The sequence below is a fragment of the Mustelus asterias genome, chromosome 12 (assembly GCF_964213995.1).
Source record: "Mustelus asterias chromosome 12, sMusAst1.hap1.1, whole genome shotgun sequence".
NCBI lineage: Eukaryota > Metazoa > Chordata > Chondrichthyes > Carcharhiniformes > Triakidae > Mustelus > Mustelus asterias.
In genome coordinates, this window is record NC_135812.1 from 65,745,442 (window position 1) to 65,770,842 (window position 25,401).

Sequence of the window (25,401 nt, forward strand, 5' to 3'; positions counted from 1 at the left end):
CTCCACACAGTGACCTGAGCCGGGAATCGAACCCAGGTCCCTGGTGCTGTGAGGCAGCAGTGCTGACCACTGTGCCACTCCACATCTACCATGGTGGGATTTGAATCTCTGTCCCCAGGGCATTAACCCAAGATTCTAGATTACTGAGGACGAAAGAGTCCCCCGTGCTCTCTGGGGAAGAAAATTCCCAACAGTTAACAACTCACTGAGGGAAGATATTTCTGACCCGCTCTGACAAAAGGTCATCCAGACTCGAAGCGTTGGCTCTATTCTCTCCCCACAGATGCTGTCAGACCTGCTGAGATTTTACAGCATTTTCTGTTTTTGCTGTAGTACGGAAGGAGTGCTGCACTGATTGAGGTACAGTCTTTCACAAGAGATATTAAAGAGAGGCCTCATCTGCTTCTCGGGTGGATGCCAAAGATTTCCATGTCTCTATTTTGGAGAATGGCACATCTTTTACACAAGAACACAACATAAGCAAAAGAAATAGGAGCAGGATTACTAGTCCAGTGACATAAACACTGCCCCATCGTCTCCCGCCTGGAAAGATCCCGAGTGGCACTTCATGGAGGTGATGGTCTCTCACTGCTTGGAACATAAATGCAGTACTATGCCAAAGTAGTTTTACAAGGTGCTCATGGTGTCTCCTCGGTCTCTTGGGCACTTTTTGGATGTAGCTTGCCTGAATTTAAATGATCAGTGATCAAAGAATTCACATTGCCAATGTCTAAGCCTTTACGTTTCTAACTAATGGCAGGGAGCTCTGCACTGAAATATATCCAGCTATTCAGAGCCGTCTCCTAAACGAGAAATAAAAACAGAAAATGCAAGGTAAACTCAGTAGATCTGACAGCATCTGCAGAGAGAAAAATACAGTTAATGATTCGAGTGAACACTCTGTGGAAGATTCATACGGACTCGAAACGTTTCTCTCTCCATAGATGCTGCCAGAGCTGCCTGGGTTTATGCTGCATTTTCCGATTTCCAGCTTCCGCAGTATTTTGCTTTTATTTGAGAAGTTAAAAGTCCCAGATTAGTAGCATTCAAATAATAGAAAAAGGATGCGCTAATCTAGGTATGTCTCTGTGGTAGGATGGCCTTATTAATGGGCAATCCTTTGAGGACCATGTGACTGGGCCAGGACCAATGGAGTGCGTGTATATGAACCTCGGCCAATCAGGAGTGAGGACATGCATACCTTACAGAATCCCTACATTGCAGAAGGAGGCCATTCGGCCCATCAAGTCTGCACCGACTCTCTGACAAACTATCTTCCCCAGGCCCTCTCACCCACCCTATCCCTGTAACCCCACATACATTTCCCATGGCTAATCCATCTAACCTTCATATCTTTGGACTGTGGGAGGAAAATAGAGCACCCAAAGGAAACCCATGCAGACACGGGGAGAATATGCAAACTCCACACAGTCACCCAAGGCTATAATTGAACCCAGGTCCCTGGAGCTGTGAGGCAGCAGTGCTAACCACTGTGCCACCATGCTGCCCTACCTAAGTCTGGCAGGCTTCAGCTGGAGTCAGAGTGTCAGAGTAGACCTGTATAGTTGTGCTGTTAAGCCCTTTATTGTACATAGTTCTTCTCAGTCAATAAATCTTTTAGCTCATTACTAGCCACATTGAGATGCCTTGCTATGCGATGCCGTCCATGGTTCAATGGTAGCACTCTTGCCTCTAGAATCGGAAGGCTGTGGTTTGATATCCCACTCTGTAGATGTGTGTTCTAAATCTGTGTTGATGGGCCAGTGCAGTACTGTGGGAATGCTGCACTGGCTGGAAGTTATTCTCTTAATGATGAGATGTTAAACTGAGTTGCCCTATATTTTCTCAGGCAGATGCAAAAGATTCCGTGTCCCTGTTTGCCCTTCCTGATACCCAGGCCAATATTTATTGCTCAACCAACTCATTATCAAATTGCTGCTTATGGCACCTCGCTGGTAGCAAATTGCTGAGTTTGCTACGGCAGTGACTATACTTCAAAAGTACGTCATTGGCAGTAAAGTGCTTTGGGGTGTCCTGAGGCTGTGAAAAGCGTGATATGAATTTAAGTCTTCCTTGCCAGAGGCATTTCTGACAGAATGGATGAAAAATATAATACAGTTTACCACAGAAACAGCGCATCGTCTTTAAAAGAGTGTTCACAGCTATTAAAATTCTCATTATATTTTACATCAATGTGCTTGTGCTTTCTCCAACATTTAAAATCATTTTAATACTTTGACCCATGGAACTGGAACCTTGCGTTGAATACAGTAATTTTAAATGTTCCCTCCCATGTCTTGGCAAACCCTCAAACTGCTGTGCCAAGTTTCAAAAGCTTTTATTCAAAAATCAAATCTTTTTCTTTAAGTCATGCAGCTACACAAGACATCTTGATCGCCAATTTCTGAAAGCAATTTACCACCAGGTGAAAATTTTATTAGCTTTCACTTCTGCAGTATCACACCGTCCGTTTAGGTAAGCATTTGATCGACGCTTTATTTCCACAGCACATTAGCCACTTGACTGTCAGAATCCCCATGCAGTTTGAGATAGGGTGACACATTTCCATTGGGGCCACGGGTAAGTCCAGATGTGCACAGAATTACTGGCACTACTGGCAATGGCCTAGAGGTATTATTGCTGGACTATTAATCCAAGAACTCAGCTAATGTTCTGGGGGACCCAAGTTCGAATCCCGCCACAGCAGATGGTGGAATCTGAATTCAGTAAAAAAAATCTGGAATTAAGAATCTACTGATGACCATGAAACCATTGTTGATTGTCGGAGAACCCTATCTGGCTTAGTAGTGTCCTTTAGGGAAAGGAAACCTGCCGTCCTTACCTGGTCTGGCCTACGTGTGACTCCAGAGCCACAGTAATGTGGTTGGGATGGCACAGTGGTTAGCACTGCTGCCTCAGTGCTAGGGATCTGGGTTCGATTCCCAGCTTGGGTCATTGCCTGTGCAGAGTCTGCAAGTTTGTCCCTGGGTCTGCGTGGGTTTCCTCCGGGTGCTCCGGTTTCCTCCCACAGTCCCAAATATGTGCTGGTTATGTGCATTAGCCATGCTAAAGTCTCCCTCAGTGTACCTGAACAGGTGCCGGAGTGTGACGACTGGGGGATTTTTACAGTAACTTCATTGCAATGTTAATGTAAGCCTACTTGTGACACTAATAAATAAACTTTAAAAAAGGCTGCCCTCTGAATAGGCCTAGCAAGCCATTCAGTTGTATCAATGTTTCAAGAAGGCAGCTCCAACATCTCAAAGGTAACTAGGGAAGGGCAATAAATGCTGGCCAACCAGTGACACCCATGCCCCACAAATGAATAAAACAAAATGTGATGCACAGCTGGCATTCTTCTGATTTGTCTGCTATGGTCTGACTTAATACAGAAGGAACCCAGGGCATGCTTGTAAGTAAGCAACTGTTAAAGAAATTGTACTTCTCAAAGGAAAGTAAGAAACCACAGTACAATTCCGCTCTAAAAGGAGCAACTGTGAACCGTACAAAATGACAAACAACAGATCCCTAGACGCAGAGATTGATGAGTGAATGATCCAAGCTCCTGCCACAAGTTGAGACAGATGACAAATGAGGCACTCAGAGCTGACAAGAATATAAATGGTGAATAATTATATCCTCGGGTGAAGTCTGGGAATGGATTAGTGACTGCGACAGCAATGTCAGTCACTAGGAATGAGAATTCAAAATTAGGTGGAAAATTGAAGGAAAAGTTTGAGATTGAAGGTAAAAAGCATGGAGTTGATGACGGACTCACGTTATTTTATAAGCTTCAGTAACTGATGGTAGCTGGGAATGGGTCCGAACTATATTTGGATCTGATGTGACATTGAATGATTGACATTTCAACTGGGCATCAAAGGAAGATTTCAAGTCATGGCAGCGATGGTCAGTACAGTATTGAAGTTCTGCCTTCAACCATCACTGAAATAAATCAAATACATTTTATTTCTTTAAGGCATTCTAAGATGCTTTGCTGCAAATGAATTATTTTTGGGGTGTTGTCACTGTTGGCTGTAGGGAAAAAGGGCACCCAATTTATGCGCAGCAAGATTCCATAAACAGCAGTTAGATGGATGACCAGGGGATGAGAATATCAGCCATGATTGAATGGCAGAGCAGACTCGATGGACTGAGTGGCCTAATTCTGCTCCTATGTCTTATGGTCTTATAATTGCATTGATTTCAGGATGAACTTTGACCAAGACTTGGGGAGAAATCTCCTCTTCCTCTTCACTGTAGCACCATACAATCTCTATCATTGCCTTGTATCCAGTGTTCCATTGCCTTAAGCTGGAGATGGGAATCTAAATGGACTCTATGGGCAGTCTTTAATGGAGGGAACAGATCTTACACACCACTCATGTCATGTACTTTAGGGAAAGCTTGCCAAATTAAGTGCCATTCAGATCACCGTGCTGGGAGCGCATGGTGGCACTGGTTAGCACTGCTGCCTCACAGCACCAGGAACCTGGGTTCGATTCCCGGCTCGGATCACTGTCTGTGCGGAGTTTGCGCGTTCTCCCCGTGTTTGCGTGGGTTTCCTCTGGGTGCTCCAGTTTCCTCCCACAGTCCAAAGGTGTGCATGTTAGGTGCATTGATCATGCTAAATTCTCCCTCAGTGTATCGGAATGGATGAGGCTGGAAAGTCTGTTTTTTTTTCACTTATGTTGGTGAAAGGACCAGAAGGAAAGGAATTGGTTACATTATCACTGTACGATGTTTGAGCAGTACTGTCCGCCGCCCCCTCCCTCTCCCTCTCAGTAAAATACAGCACCATGTGTACACTCAGACTGTAAGGAAGCTCCAGTTTCCCAGCTGCATTGAAACACTACAAACTTTGGAAGGCCATTCCAAATATTTTCTGTGTTTATTCTCCAGATGGCGACTAGGGGATTCTAACAGTAACTTCATTGCAGTGTGAATGTAAATCTACTTGTGACACGAATAAATAAGCTTTATCAAGGACCACATCAATTGCCCATTTAAGAGCCTCAAGTGGCAGTGGGGCAATTGTCCATGAACCATCCCACCCTGGACATAATCAGGACGGAGGTGGAATCCCCGTCTGATTAAATGCCTCCCCTCTCCCATCCCCCCAGGCTTGTCATGGGGAAAGATTTAAATTCCATCCCTTGTTTTCAAGTTTCATAGTGCCACAGGGTAGCTGCTAATTTTAGTAAACGCACTGAGAACTCCATGGGTGGCTTATTTTGGGCTTATTCTATGACCACCAATCTCTCGGGATGTGACAAGTACATTCCATGTTGTGGATTGCCATGTTGTCCGCATTGAGGAATGAACAGTTGTGGCTGCATCCTGCAGCTTTTGCAACACCATCCGTATTCGGTGAATTCACTGCTCTTGCGATTCAATATATCAGCAATCACATGCTTTGGCAATTACATTTGTTAAGCTAATTGCTTTATTAAAGTCAGGGGATGATTATCGGCTCAACCTCAAAAGAGTACAAATGGACGCACCGGGGACAGTTGCGAGGGGGGACGGGGAATCATAAGGAGTTCGTATCTCTACCCATTTGGATGTAGAATAAACTTGCTGAAGGTAAAAGACAAGCTGCTGTATTATTTCCTCCATCACATACTAGCATTGGTATTAGCACTGTGCTCCCAGCAAGGGGCTGCACCTCAAGGAAGTGCAAGTTAGTGAGAAGATAACAAAAGTGTCATGCTGATTGTTGCCTTGCACCACCTTTGTGTGCAGTTTGTCTCTGCGGTTTCACCCGTATGTGTAATGAGGAAACAAAAAAGCAGTAAGAAGATGAGTTGTTTTATAATAAAAGCTAATTATTGTTTCCCCACCCCCCCTCCCTTCCTTCCCCCTGTGTCAGGCATTGCACAGTGGAAGCATTCTTGCTTCCGAATCTAAAGGTTGTGGTTTCGCTCCAAGAGCTGGAGCACAGGCTGATACTCCAATGCAGCACTGAGGGAGGACTGCACTGTATGAGGTGTTATCTTTCAGATGTGGCCCTTCCCACCCTCTCCTTTGAATGTGAAAAATTCCTCGATGCTATTCCAAGAGAAGCGACAGAGCTCTCCCCACTGTCTTAGCTCAGACTGATCCCTCAACCAACAAATATCACTCAATGGTTTATCTGGTCGTTAGCTGATTACTGTTTGTGGGAGCTTGCTGTGCGTAAGTTAGCCACTGTTCCTACAGCAGTGTCTACAGTTCAAAAGTACTTCATTAGGTGTCAGACATTTTGGGACATATGAGGTTTTGAGAAGTGCCATGTAAATGCAAGTCTTCCTTTTAAATCATTCTATATATATTTTGTTACTGCTGGTCTATTTTTTTAATCGACTCCCAATTACCAGAAAATACCTTTCAATCAGTATTTCATTGAGATGCTGCCAGTATTTAGTGGAAAGTATCTGCCTTAAACAAGCTTGTATTTTTCATCATTCAGACTCTGCACAATGCATCCACCCAGCCCCCACCCCCCAAAGCATGTTTTTGATGGGGTGGAAAGTGGCACATATGGAAGGTCTCCATGGCTTTCTTGCCCACCCTCTGAACAGGTTCCCATAATACAGGGGATGGATAAGGCATTCACTATCAACTCACCCTGTGGCCACTCAATGGTCTCAATAAGCCTATCGGTGGACACTTATGGACCTCAAGCCACCTCCAATATGACAGTACGCCATGCACTGTAAGACAGATTAGGCTGGGAAGTCTGTTTGTTTTTTCCACTAATGTTGGTGAGAGGACCAGAAGGAAAGGAATTGGTTACATTATAACCGCCACCCCCCCCCCCTCCCCCCAACCCCAATCAATCTCAAACCCTTCCTAGGGTGCCCGGTCTTTCTCGCCTGACCTGCCTGTCTACGGGGGCCATACTGTTGTCTTTGTTGGACTGCTTGCAATGCCAGCAGTGCCCACTACAGCGTTCTGGCCCTGCTGGCACCACAAGAGCTATCGGCCAATCAGATTAGCTGGTAGCTCACCTGGGTGGGTCCTTTTTCCACCAGGAGTCAGAAGCCACTCTTGTCCAGGTGATATCATTGTGGGGCAGCCTTTTCTGAAGTCATTTGGTTTGAATCTGACTTTAAGGGGTGGGTGTGGAGCGCGATGTTTGAGCAGTACTCCCCACATCACCCTCCCCCTCAGTAAAATACAGCACCATGTGTACACTCAGACTGTAAGGGAGCTCCAGTTTCACAGCTGCATTGAAACACTAGTAAGCTTTGGAAGGACATTCCAAATATTTTCTGTGTTTATCCTCAGGGTTCGGAACAGAAACTTCGCACACTGACGGAGGAATTAAGCCTGAGAAATGAAGCAATAGCTAGACTTCAGAAGGATAAGCAGCAATTTGAGAAACTCATCCAGGTGAGCTCCTTTAGCAAATAAGAACAGGAAATGCTGCAAATGCCCGACTGTTCTGTCAGCATCTACGAAGGGAGAAACATGGTCCTGAGAGACAGGATTTATGAACATTTGGAAAGGAATAGTCTGATCACAAGTAGCCAGCACAGCTTTGTCTGAGGCAGATCATGCCTTACGAGTCTGATTGAGTTTTTTGAAGATGTGACTAGACACTTAGACGGGGGAAGAGCGGTAGATGTGGTTTATATGGATTTCAGTAAGGCGTTTGATAAGGTGCCCCATGCAAGGCTTATGGAGAAAGTGAAGGGGCATGGGATACAAGGGGACGCTGCTTTGTGGATTCAGAACTGGCTTGCCCACAGAAGGCAAAGAGTGGTTGCAGATGGGTCTTTTTCAGAGTGGAGGTCGGTCACCAGTGGGGTGCCCCAGGGATCTGTTCTGGGACCCTTGCTCTTTGTGATTTTTATAAAATGACCTGGATGAGGAAGTGGAAGGATGGGTTGGCAAGTTTGCTGATGACACAAAGGTTGGAGGTGTTGTGGATAGTGTAGAGGGATGTCAGTAGTTGCAACGAGACATAGATAAGATGCAAGACTGGGCGGAGAAGTGGCAGATGGACTTCAACCCAGATAAGTGTGTGGTGGTTCATTTTGGCAGGTCGAATAGGATGGAAGAATATAGTATTAAGGGTAAGACGCTTGGCAGTGTGGAAGAACAGAGGGATCTTGGGGTCCGGGTTCATAGGACGCTCAAAGCGGTGTCGCAGGTAGAGGCCGTGGTTAAAAATGCGTATGGAATACTGGCCTTCATCAATAGAGGAATTGAGTTTAGAAATCGGGAGATAATGCTGCAGCTGTATAGGACCCTGGTCAGACCCCACTGGAGTACTGTGCCCAGTTCTGGTCGCCTCATTACAGAAAGGATGTGGAAGCCATAGAACAGGTGCAGAGGAGATTTACGAGGATGTTGCCGGGATTAAGAGGTATGCCTTATGAGGATAGGTTGAGAGAGCTAGGTCTATTCTCCTTGGAGAGGCGAAGGATGAGAGGTGACCTGATAGAGGTGTATAAGATGTTGCGAGGTATTGATAGAGTGGATTCTCAGAGGCTTTTACCCAGGGCTGAAATGGTTGTCACAAGAGGCCACAGGTTTAGGGTGCTGGGGAGTAGGTATAGAGGAGATGTTTGGGGTAAGTTTTTCACTCAGAGGGTGGTGGGTGCGTGGAATCGGCTGCCGGTAATGGTGGTGGAAGTGGATTCGATTGAGTCTTTTAAGAGACTTTTGGATAGGTTCATGGAGGTTAGTAAGATAGAGGGTTATAGATGAGCCTAGAAGGTAAGGAAATTGTTCGTGGCAACTTGTGGGCCGAAGGGCCGGTTTGTGCTGTAGCTTTTCTATGTTCTATGTCAGTGTTTCAGGTCAATGACCTTTTGTCAGATCCAGTTCACGTGAATGTTTGTCAACCTGAAATATTCTCTTTCTTTCTCTTTTCTCACATGCTGCTGAGTACTTTCAGCATAAAAATATAGAAAATAGGAGCAGGAATAGGCCATCTTAACCCATCGAGCTGCTCCGCTATTCAATATGATAATTTACAGAATCCCTACAATGCAGAAGGAGGCCATTTGGCTCATTGACTTTACACCTACTCTCCGACACAACATCTTACCCAGGCCCATTCCCGGTAACCTCATGTATTTATCCTGCTAATCCCCCTAACCTACACATCTTGGGACACTAAAGTTTGTTTATTTAGTGTCACAAGTAGGCTTACATTAACACTGCAATGAAGTTACTGTGAAAATCCCCCTAGTCACCACACTCCGGTGCCTGTTCGGGTACACTGAGGGAGAATTTAGCATGGTTAATGCACCTAACTGGCACATCTTTTGGACTGTGGGAGGAAACCAGATCACCCGGAGGAAACCCACGCAGACACTGGGAGAATGTGCAGACTCTGCACAGACAGCCACTAATTTTAATCCACTTCCTCCCTTAGCATTTCCAGCATCTACAGAAGTTTCCTTTTGTATCAGTGCTCCCTGAACAATTTCATGCGCACAGAGTTCGCTGTCCACCATTATTGTCTCTGCATACTAGCAAGAGATCTTAGCAGTTGCAAAATGTCTTTTTAAGAAATATTCAGTATACTTATGGCAGTGTATAGGTACCTTTTTGATGTGTTGGAAAGCATTTTAATTTTAAGATTATATCAGGTTTCAGTTCCAAGCAGTTATAAATTACACCACTGCTCTTTAAAAGTAGGACCTTTCAGCAAATGAAATTAAAAGGCATCTGTAATATCTCTCAGTTCCCTCTGCTGATCGTAGCGCTATTGTTTAAAGGCAGTGGACCAGAAAGACCTGGATGTCATTAATTTTCGGCACAGCCCCTTCAGCTCACAATGGTGCTTTCAGCCATATTTAGGTTGCACTTCATCATATCAGCGCAGTCAGGAAGTCTGGTACCACAGCGCAAGATAAGATGGCTTGCAATCAAAATCTGCCTTGATTCAGATTTATAGCAACTTCCTTCCCAATTTTCAATGAGTCATTAGTAGCAGAGTTGTGCTCCAAGTTAACTTGTATGAACTTGCCCACCTGGCAACCTTTCTGTTGGTGCCCAGGCTGCCGACACTAGTTGTGGTGACGTTACCGCATCATATGTTGACTTAGTTGTGCTATTGAGCTGAATCACATTTCACTGAGGGGGCGGAATGCTAGTTTGTCTCTGAATTAGCCCAGAGGACGAGATGCCAAGACTATTCTAGAGACCAATGTAGAACAACAAAATCCCAGAACGGAAGGAGGCCATTTGGAATAATATGCCCTTCGACCCACTCTCCTTCTCTGTCATATTTCACTTTCAAGTTATTATCCAATTCCCATTTGAATTTGCTTCCACCACCCTTTCAGGCAGCACATTCCAGAAACACAGCAATTTTTTCCCCCATGTTGACTTTGGTTTTTTTAACCAATCACCTTAAATCTATGTCCTCTGTTTACTGACCCTTCTATTACGGGGAACCATTTCTCCTTACTCTATCAAAATCATTCATGATTTTGAACACCTCGATCTTAACCATCTTTGTACTAAGGGGAACAACCCCAGCTTCTCCAGTCTTTCCACATAACTGAAAGCCCTCATCACAGGCACCATTTTCGTGAATCTCTACTCCACATTCTCTGACACATTGACATCCTTCCTAAAGTGTAGTTCCAGAGTTTTACTCTGTACTCCAGCTGATGCTGAACCGGTACTTTATCTATTAAAAGTATTCACCAAAAGTCATCTCGAGGATGGAGGGAATGTTGGATGACCAAGTCGCTCTTGTGTAGTTCTCAATGGATGGTGCAGGGCATCCATAAGAGTGCATTTTGAGAAAACAACTTGCCAAAATGAACTGGATTGAATTAAGTGGAACAGTGGTTCCTACATATTCTGGGAACTGGAGAGGTGGACTTTGAGTAAATGGGACAGTGGGAAAGTTGAGTGGGTCCTGGGGGTTACAGCCCAGCCTGCCGGTTTCACTTGGGTCCTGAGATGGCCAGAGCCTTTGATAATGGAAGGGATAGAGTCAAAGGAAAGGTAGTCCTACCTTATTAATTTCCCTAAATCTAACCTCGCTTCTTACCCTGTGACCAGGTTGTATCATGTACTTTCCGTCTCTGACTGGGCACCCAAAGTGCACTGATAAGGTGCACACTGCTGTCATGTGAATAGGCCAATTAACGAGAGAATAGACATATAGCAACGTGAGCTAGGAGAGTAGTGATCACATTTTAAATGGAGGTCTGATTATGGCAAACTTGGAGAGTAGGATAATAATGGGAATTGCGAGATTAAGGAACTGTTGAATGGGGATTAGGAGCGTGAAATTGGGGAGGATGAAGATCTAATGAGTTGTTGGAAAAACAGATAGATCCCAGAGAGCCTGAAGAGAGAATAGAAATGGGTAGCAAAAACAATGATATTAATAGCTGAGTATCTTGCATTAACTCTGGATGTCCCAAAGCACATTGCTGCTGATATAAGACAGAGAAATATGGCAACCAATTAGCACACATTAATTAATAATGGAAATTAAGGCTTTACCTAAAATTGGTTAAGGTGAGAAGTAGCAATCGGCAATAAAAAAATTAAACTAAATGTCAAGTGTGAGTGTCTTCCCAAGAAAGAGCAAACCATTCTTGTCACAGAAACTCTCATAGAAGAATAAAACTGGATGGTGGATAAAGTAGGTCTGGTCGAGAGAGCAAGATGTTGGGCTGGGCACATGACTAATCGAGTCATCAGGTTGAGCACAGAAGCCAAGAGATTCCGTGTTTGGAAAGGAAACTCGCGGGGGGACAAAAGTTTTAAATTTATTCTTTCATGGGATATGGATGTCACTGGCAAGGCCAGCATTTGTTGCCCATCCCTAATTACCCTTGAACTGAGTGGCTTGTTAGATCATTTCAGAGGGCAGTTAAGAGTCGGTCCGTCTTTTTCCCAGGGTAGAGGAATTGCAAACTAGAGGGCATAGGTTAAAGGTGAGAGGGGAAAGATTCAAAGATGACCTAAAGGGCAACTTCTTCATGCAGAGGGGTGGTGTATGTATGGAATGAGCTGCCAGAGAAAGTGGTTGAGGCAGGTTCGATAGCAACATTTAAAAGGCATTTGGATAACACAATAAACCAGTTAGAATAAATCCATTGTAATCAGTAGCTTGTTCAAATGTTTTCTTTTGGCTTTTTATTGTATAATGTAACTGTAAACTCTGCTTTAATTACTACCCATTCTCTCTGTCTCAATGAAGACATTCCTCGCTGAATTCGAAGATGGCTGAAAATACTTGAGCTTCTTGGATTGGGTTAGAGATAAGATTTTGGTGATCTGGGGCCAAGCAGGTGGTCTATATCTTCTGTGCACGTAAACGATTTTCCATCATTAAACAATGTGGTATCTTACCAAGATTAGAGCCATACATTTTTGAATCCTTGCCAGGAGAAAATTGCCAATGCTCCTGCATAAGTGCATGGGATGTCATCATTTATCTTTATTGCATTTTAGGCATGCTGATAACGAGGGAGAAAAACGTTGGAACCATGAAGGAAACAAGTTGAGACTGGAGTGAGGAAGGACTACTGAGACTGTGAAGCAGGGGTTTTGAAATACTGAGGCACAATGAGGGAGAGAGAAAAACAAGGGACAATTGAGTGATTAGGGGAGAGAAAAGATGAGGGTGAAGAGAGGAAGAGAAACCTGGGCAACAGTGAAGGAGAGGGGTGAAACAGAGATGGTGGTGTGAAGGACAGACACAGAGGGTCATTTAAAGGGAAGAGGAACAGAGAAAAATGGTGAGATAAAGAGAAAATACTGCGGATGCTGGAATCCAAAACAAAAACAGAACATGCTGGAGAATCTCAGCAGATCTGACAGCATCTGTGAAGAGAGAATAGAGCCAACGTTTTGAGTGTGGATGATTAGTCATAACTGAGCTCTGACAAAGGGTCATCCAGACTTGAAATGTTGGCTCTATTCTCTTTCCACAGATGCTGTCAGACCTGCTGAGTTTCTCCATTATTTTCTGTTTTTGCATGAGAGGAACGGTGAATGAGAGAAGACAAAGAACCGTACAGCACAGGAACAGGCCCTTCGGCCCACCAAGTCTGTGCCGACATAGATGGAGATAGTTTTGGCTTTAGTATAAAAATAAGATCAACTGTGCTGATTACTCACTACTGATTGAAATGAAAATGGGAAGAAATGTATAATAGGCAGCTGATCAGATATTGCTCATTTTATCTTGTTGGCCAATGTCAAATTTGCCCCAACCACCTCTTGTTTTCCAATCCCACATTGTCTGTCTACGTGAATTGTCAGGAGGCATTCGCTACAGTGCCACTCAACAGACCCGTAAGAAAAGTTATAACTCCTGGAATAAAAGGGACAGTAGCAATGTGAATGCAAAATTGGCAGAATAATAGGAAGCAGAGATTAAAGGTTAATGGATATTTTTCAGACTGGAGAGAGGTGTTCCCCAGGGGTCAGTATTGCGACTCTTGCTTTTCCTGATGTATATTAATGATCTAGGCCTTGATGTGCAGAGGACAATTTCAAAGTTTGCAGATGACACAAAACTTGTAAGTATTGTAAACTGTGAAGAGGACAGTGTGGAACTTCAAAAGGACATGGACAAGACGGTGGAATGGGCAGATAGATGGCAGATAAAGTTCAATATGGAGAAGTGAGATTATGTATTTTAGTAGGAAGAACGTGGAGAGACAATATAAAATAAAGGGCGCAATTCTTAAAGGGTGTGCAGGAGCAGAGGGACCTGGGTGTACATGTGAATAATTCATTGCACAGGGCAGGACAGTTGGAGAGAGCAGTTAATAAAGCATACAGTATTCTGGGCTTTATTAATAGGGGCATTGAGTACAAAAGCAAGGAGTTTGTGATGAACTTGTACAAACCACTCGTTAGACCTCAGCTGGAGTATTGTGCACTGTTCTGGATGTCACACCACAGGAAGGATGCGAACGCATTGGAGAGAGTGCAGAAGAGCTTTACAAGAATGGTTCCATGGGCTGAGAAACTTCAGTTATGAGGACAGCTTGGAGAGGTTGGGATTGTTCTCCTTAGCAAGTAGAAGGCTGGGAAGAGATTTGATAGAGATGCTCAAAATCATGAGGGGGTAGGTCAGAGGAGTTGGGGAGAAACTGTTCCCACTCATAAAAGGATCAATTGTGAAAGGGCACAGATTTAACATGATTTGCAAAAGAAGCAAATGTGAGGTGAGAAAACTTCTTCACGCAGCGAGTGGTTCGGGTCTGGAATGCTCTGCCTGGTAGTGTGGTGGAGATAGGTTCAATCGAAGCATTCAAGTATTCGATGTTTCTATTCAAATAATCAACGTGCAGGGGAATGGCACTAAGTCATAATGCTCATTTGGAGAGCCAGTGCAGACACAATGGGCCAAATGGCCTTGAGGCTCCTGTGCCGCAACAATTCTGTCATTCTGATTCTGTGCCAGGAATATATCGGCCAGGAGACCCCCCCCAACCCCCCCTCCAACCTACCCCTCCCTTAAATGATAAGAAGTAGCCTCCGGAAAGTAAACACTGTGAACATCAGTTCCTAAGAAGTTCAAAATCTGTTCTATCCCCCCCACGACAGTTGAATACGCTAATGAATAGAATGAGGTTCTGGAAGGCAGTTGAGATCCTAGAACCCTACTTCAACATGAGGTTGAGGGAAGAAAGACAAACAAAAGCTAATGAAGCTCAAAACCAATGTTACCATAGAACCTAGAATCCCTACAGCGCAGTAAGAGGCTATTTGGCCCATCAGGTCTGCACCGACTCTCCGATAAAGCATCGCACCCAGGCCCTCCACCCTATCCCTGTAACCCCATGCGTTTATCATGGCTAATCCACGAACTTACCAGTGAAAAGTGGCAATTTTGTACAATGTTGAAGGGGTTCGAGATGGTTAAGTCACATTTAATTGTGTTGATAATAGTTCACAGCAAACTCACTGTCACCTAATCTGGCTATTCAGTGTTCTCAGTGGAAGGTTTTAATTATAATTCACTCATAAATATTGAAGTCAAAAGGAAAAACTGTAAAATGCTAGAAATCTGAAGCAAAAAAAGAGAAAAAGTCAGGAATGCACAGCAGATCCGCCTGTAAAGAAAAGGCTCTCATTCGTAGATCTTTTGCGCATTTCCAAGTATTAGCTTGTCATTTCTCATAACGGATGTTGATGGACCTGCTGTGTATTTCCAACAGTTTCTGTCACTGGATCAAATCCATTGAGATCCTGCTGGGTCTAACAAAGTGAGGTCCTTCCCAGTGAGTGATTGCACTTTCAGACTGCTTGTTAATAAGGTTTCTTCTGTATAGTCAAAAACACTAAAAAAGCAATAAAAGTTTTATGGAGTAGGAGGTTGATTGAAGTGACATTCCCACACATGTTTTATCGTAGAATTAAACCACTCTCAACAATGAGGCCCTGGATTCGGGCACAGGTTCCATTGAGAAATCGGAGCATGTTAAAAGGCCTTTTTTTGCTCTCCACTCATTGCACTTTTGGGACTCTTTAGACATTGGAATTATATACCAGGAGGCTTGGTGCTAGCGGACTTGAAACAATTTTGCAAGGTATAGGAGAATCACTGCAGAATATTGTCACCTTATTCCAAATGTCAAGCTTGATGAACATGTGAATGGAAAAAGAAAATAGAAAACGACAGAAGCATTCAACAGGGGAGGCGGCACCTCCGGACAGACCAGACCATGGTGGCACAGTGATTAGCACTGCTGCCTCACAGCGCCAAGGACCTGGGTTTGATTCCAGCCTCAGGTGACTGTCTGTGTGAAGTTTGCACATTCTCCCCGTGTCTGTGTGGGTTTCCTCCGGGTGCTCCAGTTCCTCCCACCCGCCAAAGATGTGTAAGTTAGGTGGATTGGCTATGCTAAATTGCCCCTTAGTGTCTAAAGATGTATAGGTTAGGCGGATTTGCCATGGTAAATGCGCAGATAGGGTGGGGGGTGAGGTGGGCTCAGGTGAGATGCTCTTTCAGAGAGTCGGTGCCAGATTCAATGGGCCAAATAGCCTCCATCTGCACTGTTGGGATTCTATGGATGAGATGATGTGGAAAATATTGACCGAATAGGATTTAATAAGGAGGGAATGGGACATGTGCCCATGCACATATAAGCAAATTATGTAATGGAGGACTGGAATTGTTTCGAGGGCACAGGTGAGAATCAATGTGAGACATAAGCGACCTTGGAGTATGTGCACAAATTGCAGAAATTGGAAGGAAATTCAGCGTAAAAGAAAACTTGATAAGCTGGTAAAGTGGAGTCTGATAGAAAAAATAAACAAGTCAGCAAATGGTGAATTCCATTCAAGGGAACACACTGGAGTATGGAGAGAATTGGCTCACATTTGTTCAGACAAGCTGAGTGGTTGCATTTTGGGTTAAATCAGCTTTATTTAACATTAGGCAATAATGAATCCCAAGGTGCATGCAGGTCAATTTTTTTCCCATAACTTGATTATTTTGTCGCTGCTAATAAATATTTGTTACTAAATCCACTCAACATTTGTCAAGCTATCACTTGGTGCCAGTACTTTCTGTCCACATTTCAATCAAGTATGTGGGCTCTCTGGCTCCATTAACTTCTTAGATTAAGAAGGTTCCACCTTCAGGCGTGTAGAAATGAAACAAAAAATGCTTGAAGTATTCAGCAGGTCTGGCAGCATCTGTGGAGAAACAGTGTTAATGTTTCAGATCTGTGACCTCTCACCAGATGTGAGGAATGTTAGAAATCTGATAGGTTTTGAACAAGTGAAGGGGGAGAGGGGAACAGGGACAAAGAGGCAGGTCTGTACTAGGATGGAGGGCAGATGAGATTAAATGACAAAAGGTTTCATGGTACAAAAACCAGAGGGAGTGGTAATGGGATAAATAAAGAAAGAAAGGGTGTGAATGGCGGGTAGCTGTCCGAATCCAAAGTAAAGAAATTTAAGTAATAAGAGAAACTGAACTGGCAAAACAAACTCATGTAAAACAAAATGGAGGCAAAGTTTCTGATCTGTGAAGTGCCGAGCCAAAAGATGAAGTCCTGTTTCCCAGGCTAGCATTGAGCTTCATTGGAACACTGTAGCAGACCAGGGACAGAGAGGTCAGAGTGAGGAAGGTGGAGAATTGAAGCAACAACCGATAGGAAACCTCCTGTCGTGTTTGTGGACTTGTGCTCTGCAAAGTTGTCACATTGTCTGCATTTGGTCTCCCCAGTGTAGAAAATCACATTGTGAACAGCAAAGACAATGAATGGTTGGAATTCCCTGGCCGTTCACGCCAGTGGGATTCTCTGGTCCCACTGGCAGCGGCGGGACCAGGGAATCCTGCTGCTAGCAAACAATGTGCCACCTCCCGCTGGCGGGAAACATGGCTGAGAGGCTGAAGAATCTCGCCCAATATACTCAATTACAAAAAGTACATCAATTGCTGATTGACATTGAGGTTGGAGGATTGTTTGGGGCCTTGTCTGGTAAGAGGGGAGGTGGTGAAAGAGCATGCGTTGCATCTGAATCCTATAGGGCACTGAAGGAGGCCATTCGGCCCATTGAGTTCACAACAGCTCTCCGCTGAGCAGTCTAGTCAGCCCCGTTACTCCCGCATGATCTCATAACCTTGCAGCTTTTTGGGAAGGCCCACTGCATCTTGTGCCACTCGGGCACTTGACAAGCCAGCAGCAGGCCTTCCGCCAAGTGAGGAGGGTGGGGGCTCAGTAGCAAGCACGGGGGGCTATCTAATGAGGAAAGTTTGGGCTTGTATCTGTTGGAGTTTAGATGAATGATTCTCCCTCTCTCTCCCTCCCTCTTTCTTAATTCCAAAGTTTTATTGAATTCAATTTTCACCATCTGCAGTAGTGGGATTCGAACCCGGATCCCCAGAGCATTACCCTGGGTCTCTGGATTACTAGTCCAATCACAATACCGTTGCACCACCACTTCCATTACTGCAGCAGTTCAAGAAGGCAGCTCTCCACCACCATCTTCTCGATGGCAATTCAGGATGGGCAATAAACGCAGGCCTAGGCACATCCCATGCATGATTTTTTAAAAAAATCAAAATCCTGTTTGAAATTAAGATCTCGGGAAGACAGGAAACAATGTATGGGATGGCACAGTGTTTAGCACTGCTGCCTCACAGCACCAGGGACCCGGGTTCAATTCCTGTCTTGGGTCACTGTCTGTGAGGAGTTTGCACATTCTCCTCATGTCTGTGTGGGTTTCTTCCGGGTGCTCAGGTTTCCTCCCACAGTCCAAAAGACGTGTTTTCATAGGTGCATTGGCCATGCTAAATTCTCCCTCAGTGTACTCAGACAGGCGCCAGAGTGTGGCAACTAGGGGATTTTCACAGTAATTTCAATGCAGTATTAATGTAAGCCTACTTGTGACACTCATAAATAAACTTTAAATGTTACTTTTTCTATTTGTAGACAACGAAAGATTTGTAGTTGAGGACTTAAACAACTGGATAGAAACTGCTGTACCTCGACAGATGCAGAGAGTTGTGCTTTTTCCAAAACTTGTCTGGAGCTGGAACTCTCTGATCAATGAAGCAGATGTGGATGTTGTATGGGCTAAGAGGCAGGTCAAAGATCTTTCCTTTCAGGTTGCTGCCAGACTGTGACTGTGTAAGCAACTGAGCAGAAAATCAGAACCCACTCATCTCCTGTGTTGACAGATGTTGATCCCGTTTTGATTCAAATAATAATTTAATAAAAGGCAGTTTGCTTGATAATACGCCAGAGAAGGTAGTGTACCATGACTCTTTAGTCCACAAATAATTTTAGGATAAATTCACTCATCTAACCATTTGCTTAATAAGGTTCTTGGAACTGACGGGAGAAAATAATTTTTTTTAAAAGCCTACCGGAAACATTACAGAATTATAAATGTATACTAACATTCGGCACTTATTGGGAATTTTTTCATACCCCTCTCTTTCCAAAGATGAATTTATGAATAGTGAGTGCAAGGTTGTGATTTGATTTGCTTTATTATTATTGTCACATGTATTAGTATGCAGTGAAAAGTATTGTTTTGTGCATGCTATACGGAAAAAACATCCCGTTCATAGAGAAGGAAAGGAAAGGGTGCAGAATGTAGTGTTGCAGTCATAGCTAAGGTGTAGAGAAAGATCAACTTAATGCGAGGAAGGTCCATTCAAAAGTCTAATGGCAGCAGGGAAGAAGCTGTTCTTGAGTTAGTTGGTATGTGACCTCAGACTTTTGTACCTTTTTCCCGACAGAAGAAGGCGGAAGAGAGAATGTCCGGGGTGTGTGGGGTTTTGATTATGCTGGCTGCTTTTCCGTGGCAGCGGGAAATGTAGATAGAGTCAAGTGTGGACAGAGGCAGAGTCAGAGACAGAGGTTGTTGCCTGACTCCAGTTGGTTTTCATTCGATTGGAATAAAAATCTCTTTATTTTTTTCATCCACATTGTGGAGGATCCAGTGTCTCGATTTCCTTCAGTGGATGAAAGAGAATGAAAAGGCTGACTGCATGAACTGTCTGTCTGAATCTCTCCCTTATCTACCCAGCTTTCGTTGTGTCATCTTCAGCTAAAGAATGTTATGGAGACATCAGCCTGGATTTTTCAGGATGTCGGTGGGAAAGGAGAGCCAGAACCAGGAACGGGTGGCAAAGGCCCTCCCCCCACTCTGACTATTTGCAGTGGGATTCCTGTGCTGGTTGGGCAATTAGTAGCCGGTAGGTAGGTTTGGCCGATCACTCGCCAGCTGCTGAGCAGAGGTTCTGGCACAATATTTAAAGGGCAACATCCATGCACTGATCTGAGCAATCTTTACCTCAGCAATCCATCTCCTGCAATCATCCCAATAGGTCTTGAGGCCCAGCAGCAGCCAGCCATCTCCTCCCAAGGAGGCCGCTACCAAAAGCACAATCTCCTCACTGGGACCTCAATGCCAAATCTTTGACTGACTGATTACTTTAAAGCTCCACTGCAGCGCTACCGAGGGCAGCACTAACAACAGCCAGCAACTACCCTGTTGCTGTCCTTTGGAAGCTGCTGAGGCAGCAGGCACCCCGTGCTCCTGCTGTGGAGGGGCCTATAAAGCCTGATACAATTGTCTCCTTAACAAGTTCAAGTGGTCATCTAAAAAATGTTATGGAGACATCAGCCTGGATTTTTCAGGATGCGCATGGGAAAGGAGAGCCAGAACCAGGAGCGGGTGGCAAAGGTCCTCCTTTGGTCATTTCAAAAACTTGAGAGCTGTCCCCCTACAGCTTGCTGTCCACTGCTTGTAAAGTTGGGGTCTGGATGTTGGGGGACCCAACCCGACCCCCAATGTCCACCGTTGCTATGATCAAGTTTGGAAGACTATACAACCTTTAAAAAAAAATTTGGATGAGCACTTGAAATAGCATAACATTCAAGGATATGGGATAAGTGTAGGAAAATGGGATTAGCATGCCTTTAATGGCAGCTATTGTCAGTGAAGACTCAATGGGCCAAAGGGCCTTTCCTGCGCTGTATGACTGAAAGACTGTGCCACCTACACACTTGGCATGGCACTTAATGACAACGCTAATGGGACCAATTTCTCTATTAATTGGTTTTATTTTAGCAGAGCCCTTTAACGTGTTACAAGGTATTGGCCCCCACTTCTTCATATTAGTTCTTGGGTTTTTTTTCTCTACTGGAGAGTAGGGAAAGGATTAAAACTGGTACTAAAACCCAATTTGGTCAACATCCCTCAGGGACTCGGGAGCAGAAAATCTGTTTGAGGGTTGCAGGTGAAGAGGAGACCAACTGGAAAGGGTTTGAACACCTTTTTATGAATAACATTAACTGCAAGAATGTTCTAACTTCATATGGAAAACGTCTAATACAAGACGAATGAGCACGACCTCACAGTTGACCGATTCATGGGGTGCCAGGCGTCACACCAGAATCTTTCCCCGATACCTTAGGTGGTTGTGTGGAGAAGTCCAGTATCATGGAGAGAACAATTAGATGAGGGTGGAACTTTGTAGGGCAGTGCATACTTGAATAATTCACTCATTATTTAATGATGAACAGATGCTATTCTTTTGGTCTGGTACATACACCTCACACTGTGACTTTTCTTATTTATTGAGAGACAATTACTTACAGATGGAATATTTCCTGGCCTTTGAATATTAAAACTCCAGCCTTGTGCTTGTTTTCCATTATTTTCAGCCTTGTTTATCATTTTCGTGATTCAAGAGTTCCGTACTTTTTGTAGACTTGGGTATTTTCTGAACCACAGATAACGAGTTTTGGAAATTGTTTTGTCTGAATTAACAGTCATCTTTGAAGTTATTGGCACTGCCCAGCCACCAGTTTCTAACCAAACTAAGGCAACCACAGCTTGGCCGTTTGACTGTACCCACGTGGCTGTACATAGTGCCTGCAATGTACTCTGAAAACCTTTGTTATAGCTAGCCACTTTCTACCTTCCTTTGACTTGGAGAGATCTCGTAGGAATGTATAACCGTTTTGGAATGTTTAACTTGCCAAAACACTCAGGCAATTAAGTCAGTTGGTGCATTTTATGGAAAATTATTATTTTGTACTCGTATAAAGTAACAACCCATTGAAAAGCAACTAGACGTAAAAATATCTTGCTGTCGGTGCTATGTTTTGCATGTTTTAATGCTTGTTTAATGCAGTTGTTGCATCTATAAATGTAATTTGAATGTGAAGAAAGAAGCAAAAAGGATCTTTAGATTTAAGTGTAATATTTTTCTCACCTGAAGCTTTCAGACCTCAAGGTAAACTATAAAGAAAAGATCGAACTTGCATTTGTACAGAGCTTTGCACCTTGAAGGTTGATTTGATTTGATTTATTATTGTCACATGTATTAACAGACAGTGAAAAGTATTGTGTCTTGCGCACTATATAGACAAAGTTTACTGTTCATAGAGAAGGAAACGAGAGAGTGCAGAATGTAGTGTTACACGGCTAGGGTGTAGAGAAAGATCAACTTAATGCAAGGTAAGTCCGTTCAAAAGTCTGACAGCAGCAGGGAAGAAGCTGTTCTTGAGTCGGTTGGTGTGTGACCTCAGACTTTTGTATTTTTTTTCCGAAGGAAGAAGGTGGAAGAGAGAATGTCCTGCGTGTGTGGTGTCCTTAATTATGCTGGCTGCTTTGCCGAGGCAACGAGAAGTGTAGACAGAGTTAATGGATGGGAGGCTGGTTTGCATGATGGATTGGGCTACATTCACGACCTTTTGTAGTTCCTTGTAGTCTTGGGCAGAGCAGGAGCCATACCAAGCTGTGATACAACCAGAAAGAATGCTTTCTATGGTGCATCTGTAAAAGTTGGTGAGAGTCATAGCTGACATGCCAAATCTCCAAATGTTGGCTGTGTTTCCTACATTACAACCATGACTACACTTCTAAAGTAATCCATTGATGATAAAGCACTTTGAATGTCCCGAAGCTGTGAAAGATGCTATATAAATGCACGTTGTTAGGGACCAGATCAGAAACCCGAAGGTATATGATGAAGGTAGCCTAGACCTTAACTATTTTTTATTTTGGCATTTAGTTTGAGGATACGATGTTTCACTCCAGATGTGATTCTATTGACACACTAGGAAGCTTTTATCAAAACAAACTTTATTTAACAATACAGTTCAAATATAACACATGAATTAGCCTAACTTCTACCAATTGAAATACTTGAATATGAGAAGATACAGTTTTTAACTGCTAGTCTATCTCTATTCATTCCAATTCGAGCAATATTCCTCATAGACTTGAGCCCTGCTTCAAAATCAGCAAACAGTACGGTTTGTGCTTTTACTTGTCAACAGTCCTAGAGCCTTTGAACACCCCTGGACAGAAAGAGACAGAGATGCACCTGTCTTCTGATAGCTCTAAACCAGCAGCCTCTAGAGAGAGAGAGAGAGAGAACAAGCGGTACCTCTTGCTTCTTTTCAGAACCAAGCAGAAACCTAACTGCTTTCTCCGTTGTGAGAAATGCGATGCGTCTACACCCCTGTCCCAGGACGTACACTCAGGCAGAATTCCACCCAAGGTCTCTGCCATTCACTTTAGGATAGCAGGCAAAGTGAAGGGTCTCGCAGACTGGTGATACACGATGTAGTCTTCACACAGAAAATACGCTTCCAAATAATGCATTAGAATGCCATCCATCTTATATGGAGATAACAGAATTCAAATTCTATGTTTTGTAGAAAAATTAATCCTGCGTTTTGATCTAATTAATATTACAGATTCTAATAAAGCTGCAATAAATGCAACCAATGTTTATCTTAATCTTTAAATCTGTGCAGTGATAATGAAACAATGATTTAGTGTGGCCTTGAACTTACAATTAAATGCACCACTAGATGGAGGTCCCATTGAATCTGTGTTCAAACCTTTTATCTTTTCTGCAGCACAGATTGGAAGAGCTACAAGCCGAGGAAGACAAAGTCAACCATCTTATCAAATCCAACAGTAAGCTACAAGCACAGAGGGAAGAGGTGAGGCCCGGCATCCATGGATAAGTGTGACTCCTTTTGACTCCCTGTTAGAAATCGTGTCGTGAATCCATTTCTTAAATGGACAGGAAAATGCTCGGCAGGTCTGGTAGCATCTGTGGAGAGAGAAACAGGGTTAACGTTTCGAGTTGATTGACTCATCTTCAAAACATTAATTGAACCCAGAGCACTGACTCTATCTCCCTTTCCACTGATATTGTCAGACCCGCTGAGTTTTTCCAGTACTTTTCTGGGGGCAGCTTTACAACAGGGGGGCTGCCGAAGTTTCGCCGCTTATTATGGCCCCACTGTGATGGGGCCACAAAATTCCACCCTCTCTTCATTTCAGTTTTCTAGGATCTGTGGTATCGTATTTTTATCTGAAATGGATAGCCTTGCTTTGAGAAGGTCAAAGGGGGGCGGTGGGCAAATGTACTGTCCCCACCCCACCCTCTGTCCCAAGATGTACCAATGTCTCTCCCTGCTTGAGGATATATTTTGATCTCAAAGTAGAAACAAGACATTGTGGACACACACACAAATCCCCCCCCCCCCCCCCCCCCCCTGCCTACCCCAGGGGATCAGAACACTTCCAAAATTTCCGAACAAGGGAGCACTGCGTATAAACAGCTCCACAGCACTTGCCCTCATTCGAGCCAGGAGGTTGGCAGTGAGAAGACCAGCTCCCAGATTCTCGGAGGAGGACCTCACTCGATTGTTGGATGTGAAGCAGAGACTGGCCACAATTTTCCCATGGGTTGGCAGGAGGCCCTCCAGCAAGGACAGGAATCCTGCTCAATCACAGGCCGGGTGGCACTGCGAGCCTCTTTGTAGCAGTCTCGGGCCTCTGCATTGGTGCCATCAGCCAAGACCTCAGCGGGTATTCTTTGTCCCCAATGAGCCATCCCTGCAGTCTGGGGTGACCCTCAAACTCCAGGGATTTGAGATTGCCCGAGGATATACCTATCATGCATGCTGCCTGGAAAATGTTCACACACGTGAATGATCCTCACTTGGTGGCCACACACCACCTGGGCATGAAGGGAGTGGCGCCCCTTCCTGTTAATATATGTGACTCTCTGATGCCATGGGGCCATGTGCGTGCCATCGATGGCCCCCTGCACCTGCTGCAGACCAGCTATGTTGATGAATCTCACAGCCCTCTCATCCTATTGGACCTGTTCCAGGTTGCAATGTAATCTGATGCCCTGGCATGGAGAGTATCTGTGATCGCACAAGTTCATGGTAGATGGATAACTGCAAAATGTCACATAGGTCACCTGTTGAGCCCTGGAATGATCTTGTGGTGTAGTGATTGAGAGCTGCCATGACCTTCACGGCCACAGGGAGTGAATGCCGCAGCCCTCCACGTGGCGCCAAGTTGGCAAGAATGTCGCACAGGTGCCGCACTGCCTCCCTGTTGAGATGGAGTCTCCTGCAGCACATGTTGTCTGACAGTTTCATGAAGGACACCGGGATCCTGTAAACTCTCGGTTTCCTTTGCCTATGAGCCTCCTGTTCGGCCTGTGCTGCATCCAGCCCTTGAGTCTGTCCTGTGGCTAGCTGGCCTCTTGGCACTGGGTACTCCCTGGGTGCAGCTGCTCATCACTGCTGGAATCTGTGCTCTTCCGGCACTGTTATGAGCAGAATTGCTAGCTCCATTGGTTCCATAACTCTCATGAACTGCGAGGGATGAGAGGTAGAGAGAATCAGTTGGTGTCCCAGCCAGCTACCTTCAGACTCACCCCTTACCCTTTGTCCTCCCAGTCCTGGAAACAGCCATTCCTGCACTCTATCCGGCGGCTACCACTCACTCGCGTGCCTGGTGTTTTTTTGACTTCATTGCGTGACCAGCCCCAAATCAATGCCCTCACCCCTTCAGAGTCACCTCTGGTTTCTCGTCTGGTTGTCACCTCCCTTAATATCACTGGGGGTTCTGACAGCAGGTTTCAATGGCTGCCCATCCATCTTGAGTAGAGTC

The 25,401-nt window shown here is 44.4% G+C and overlaps 1 protein-coding gene across 3 annotated transcripts in view; it reads left to right on the forward strand.

The window, feature by feature from the left end:
- LOC144501539 (putative uncharacterized protein MYH16) overlaps positions 1–25,401 on the forward strand; it is a 273,480-nt gene that overhangs the window by 92,462 nt on the left and 155,617 nt on the right. For 2 of the 3 annotated variants that reach the window (XM_078225360.1, XM_078225361.1), the window contains exons 2-3: positions 7,273–7,377; positions 23,337–23,423. In XM_078225360.1, the coding sequence (XP_078081486.1) occupies positions 7,273–7,377; positions 23,337–23,423 (192 nt within the window). The remainder of the gene's footprint in view (positions 1–7,272; positions 7,378–23,336; positions 23,424–25,401) is intronic. The other variant, XM_078225362.1, reaches the window with a different exon arrangement.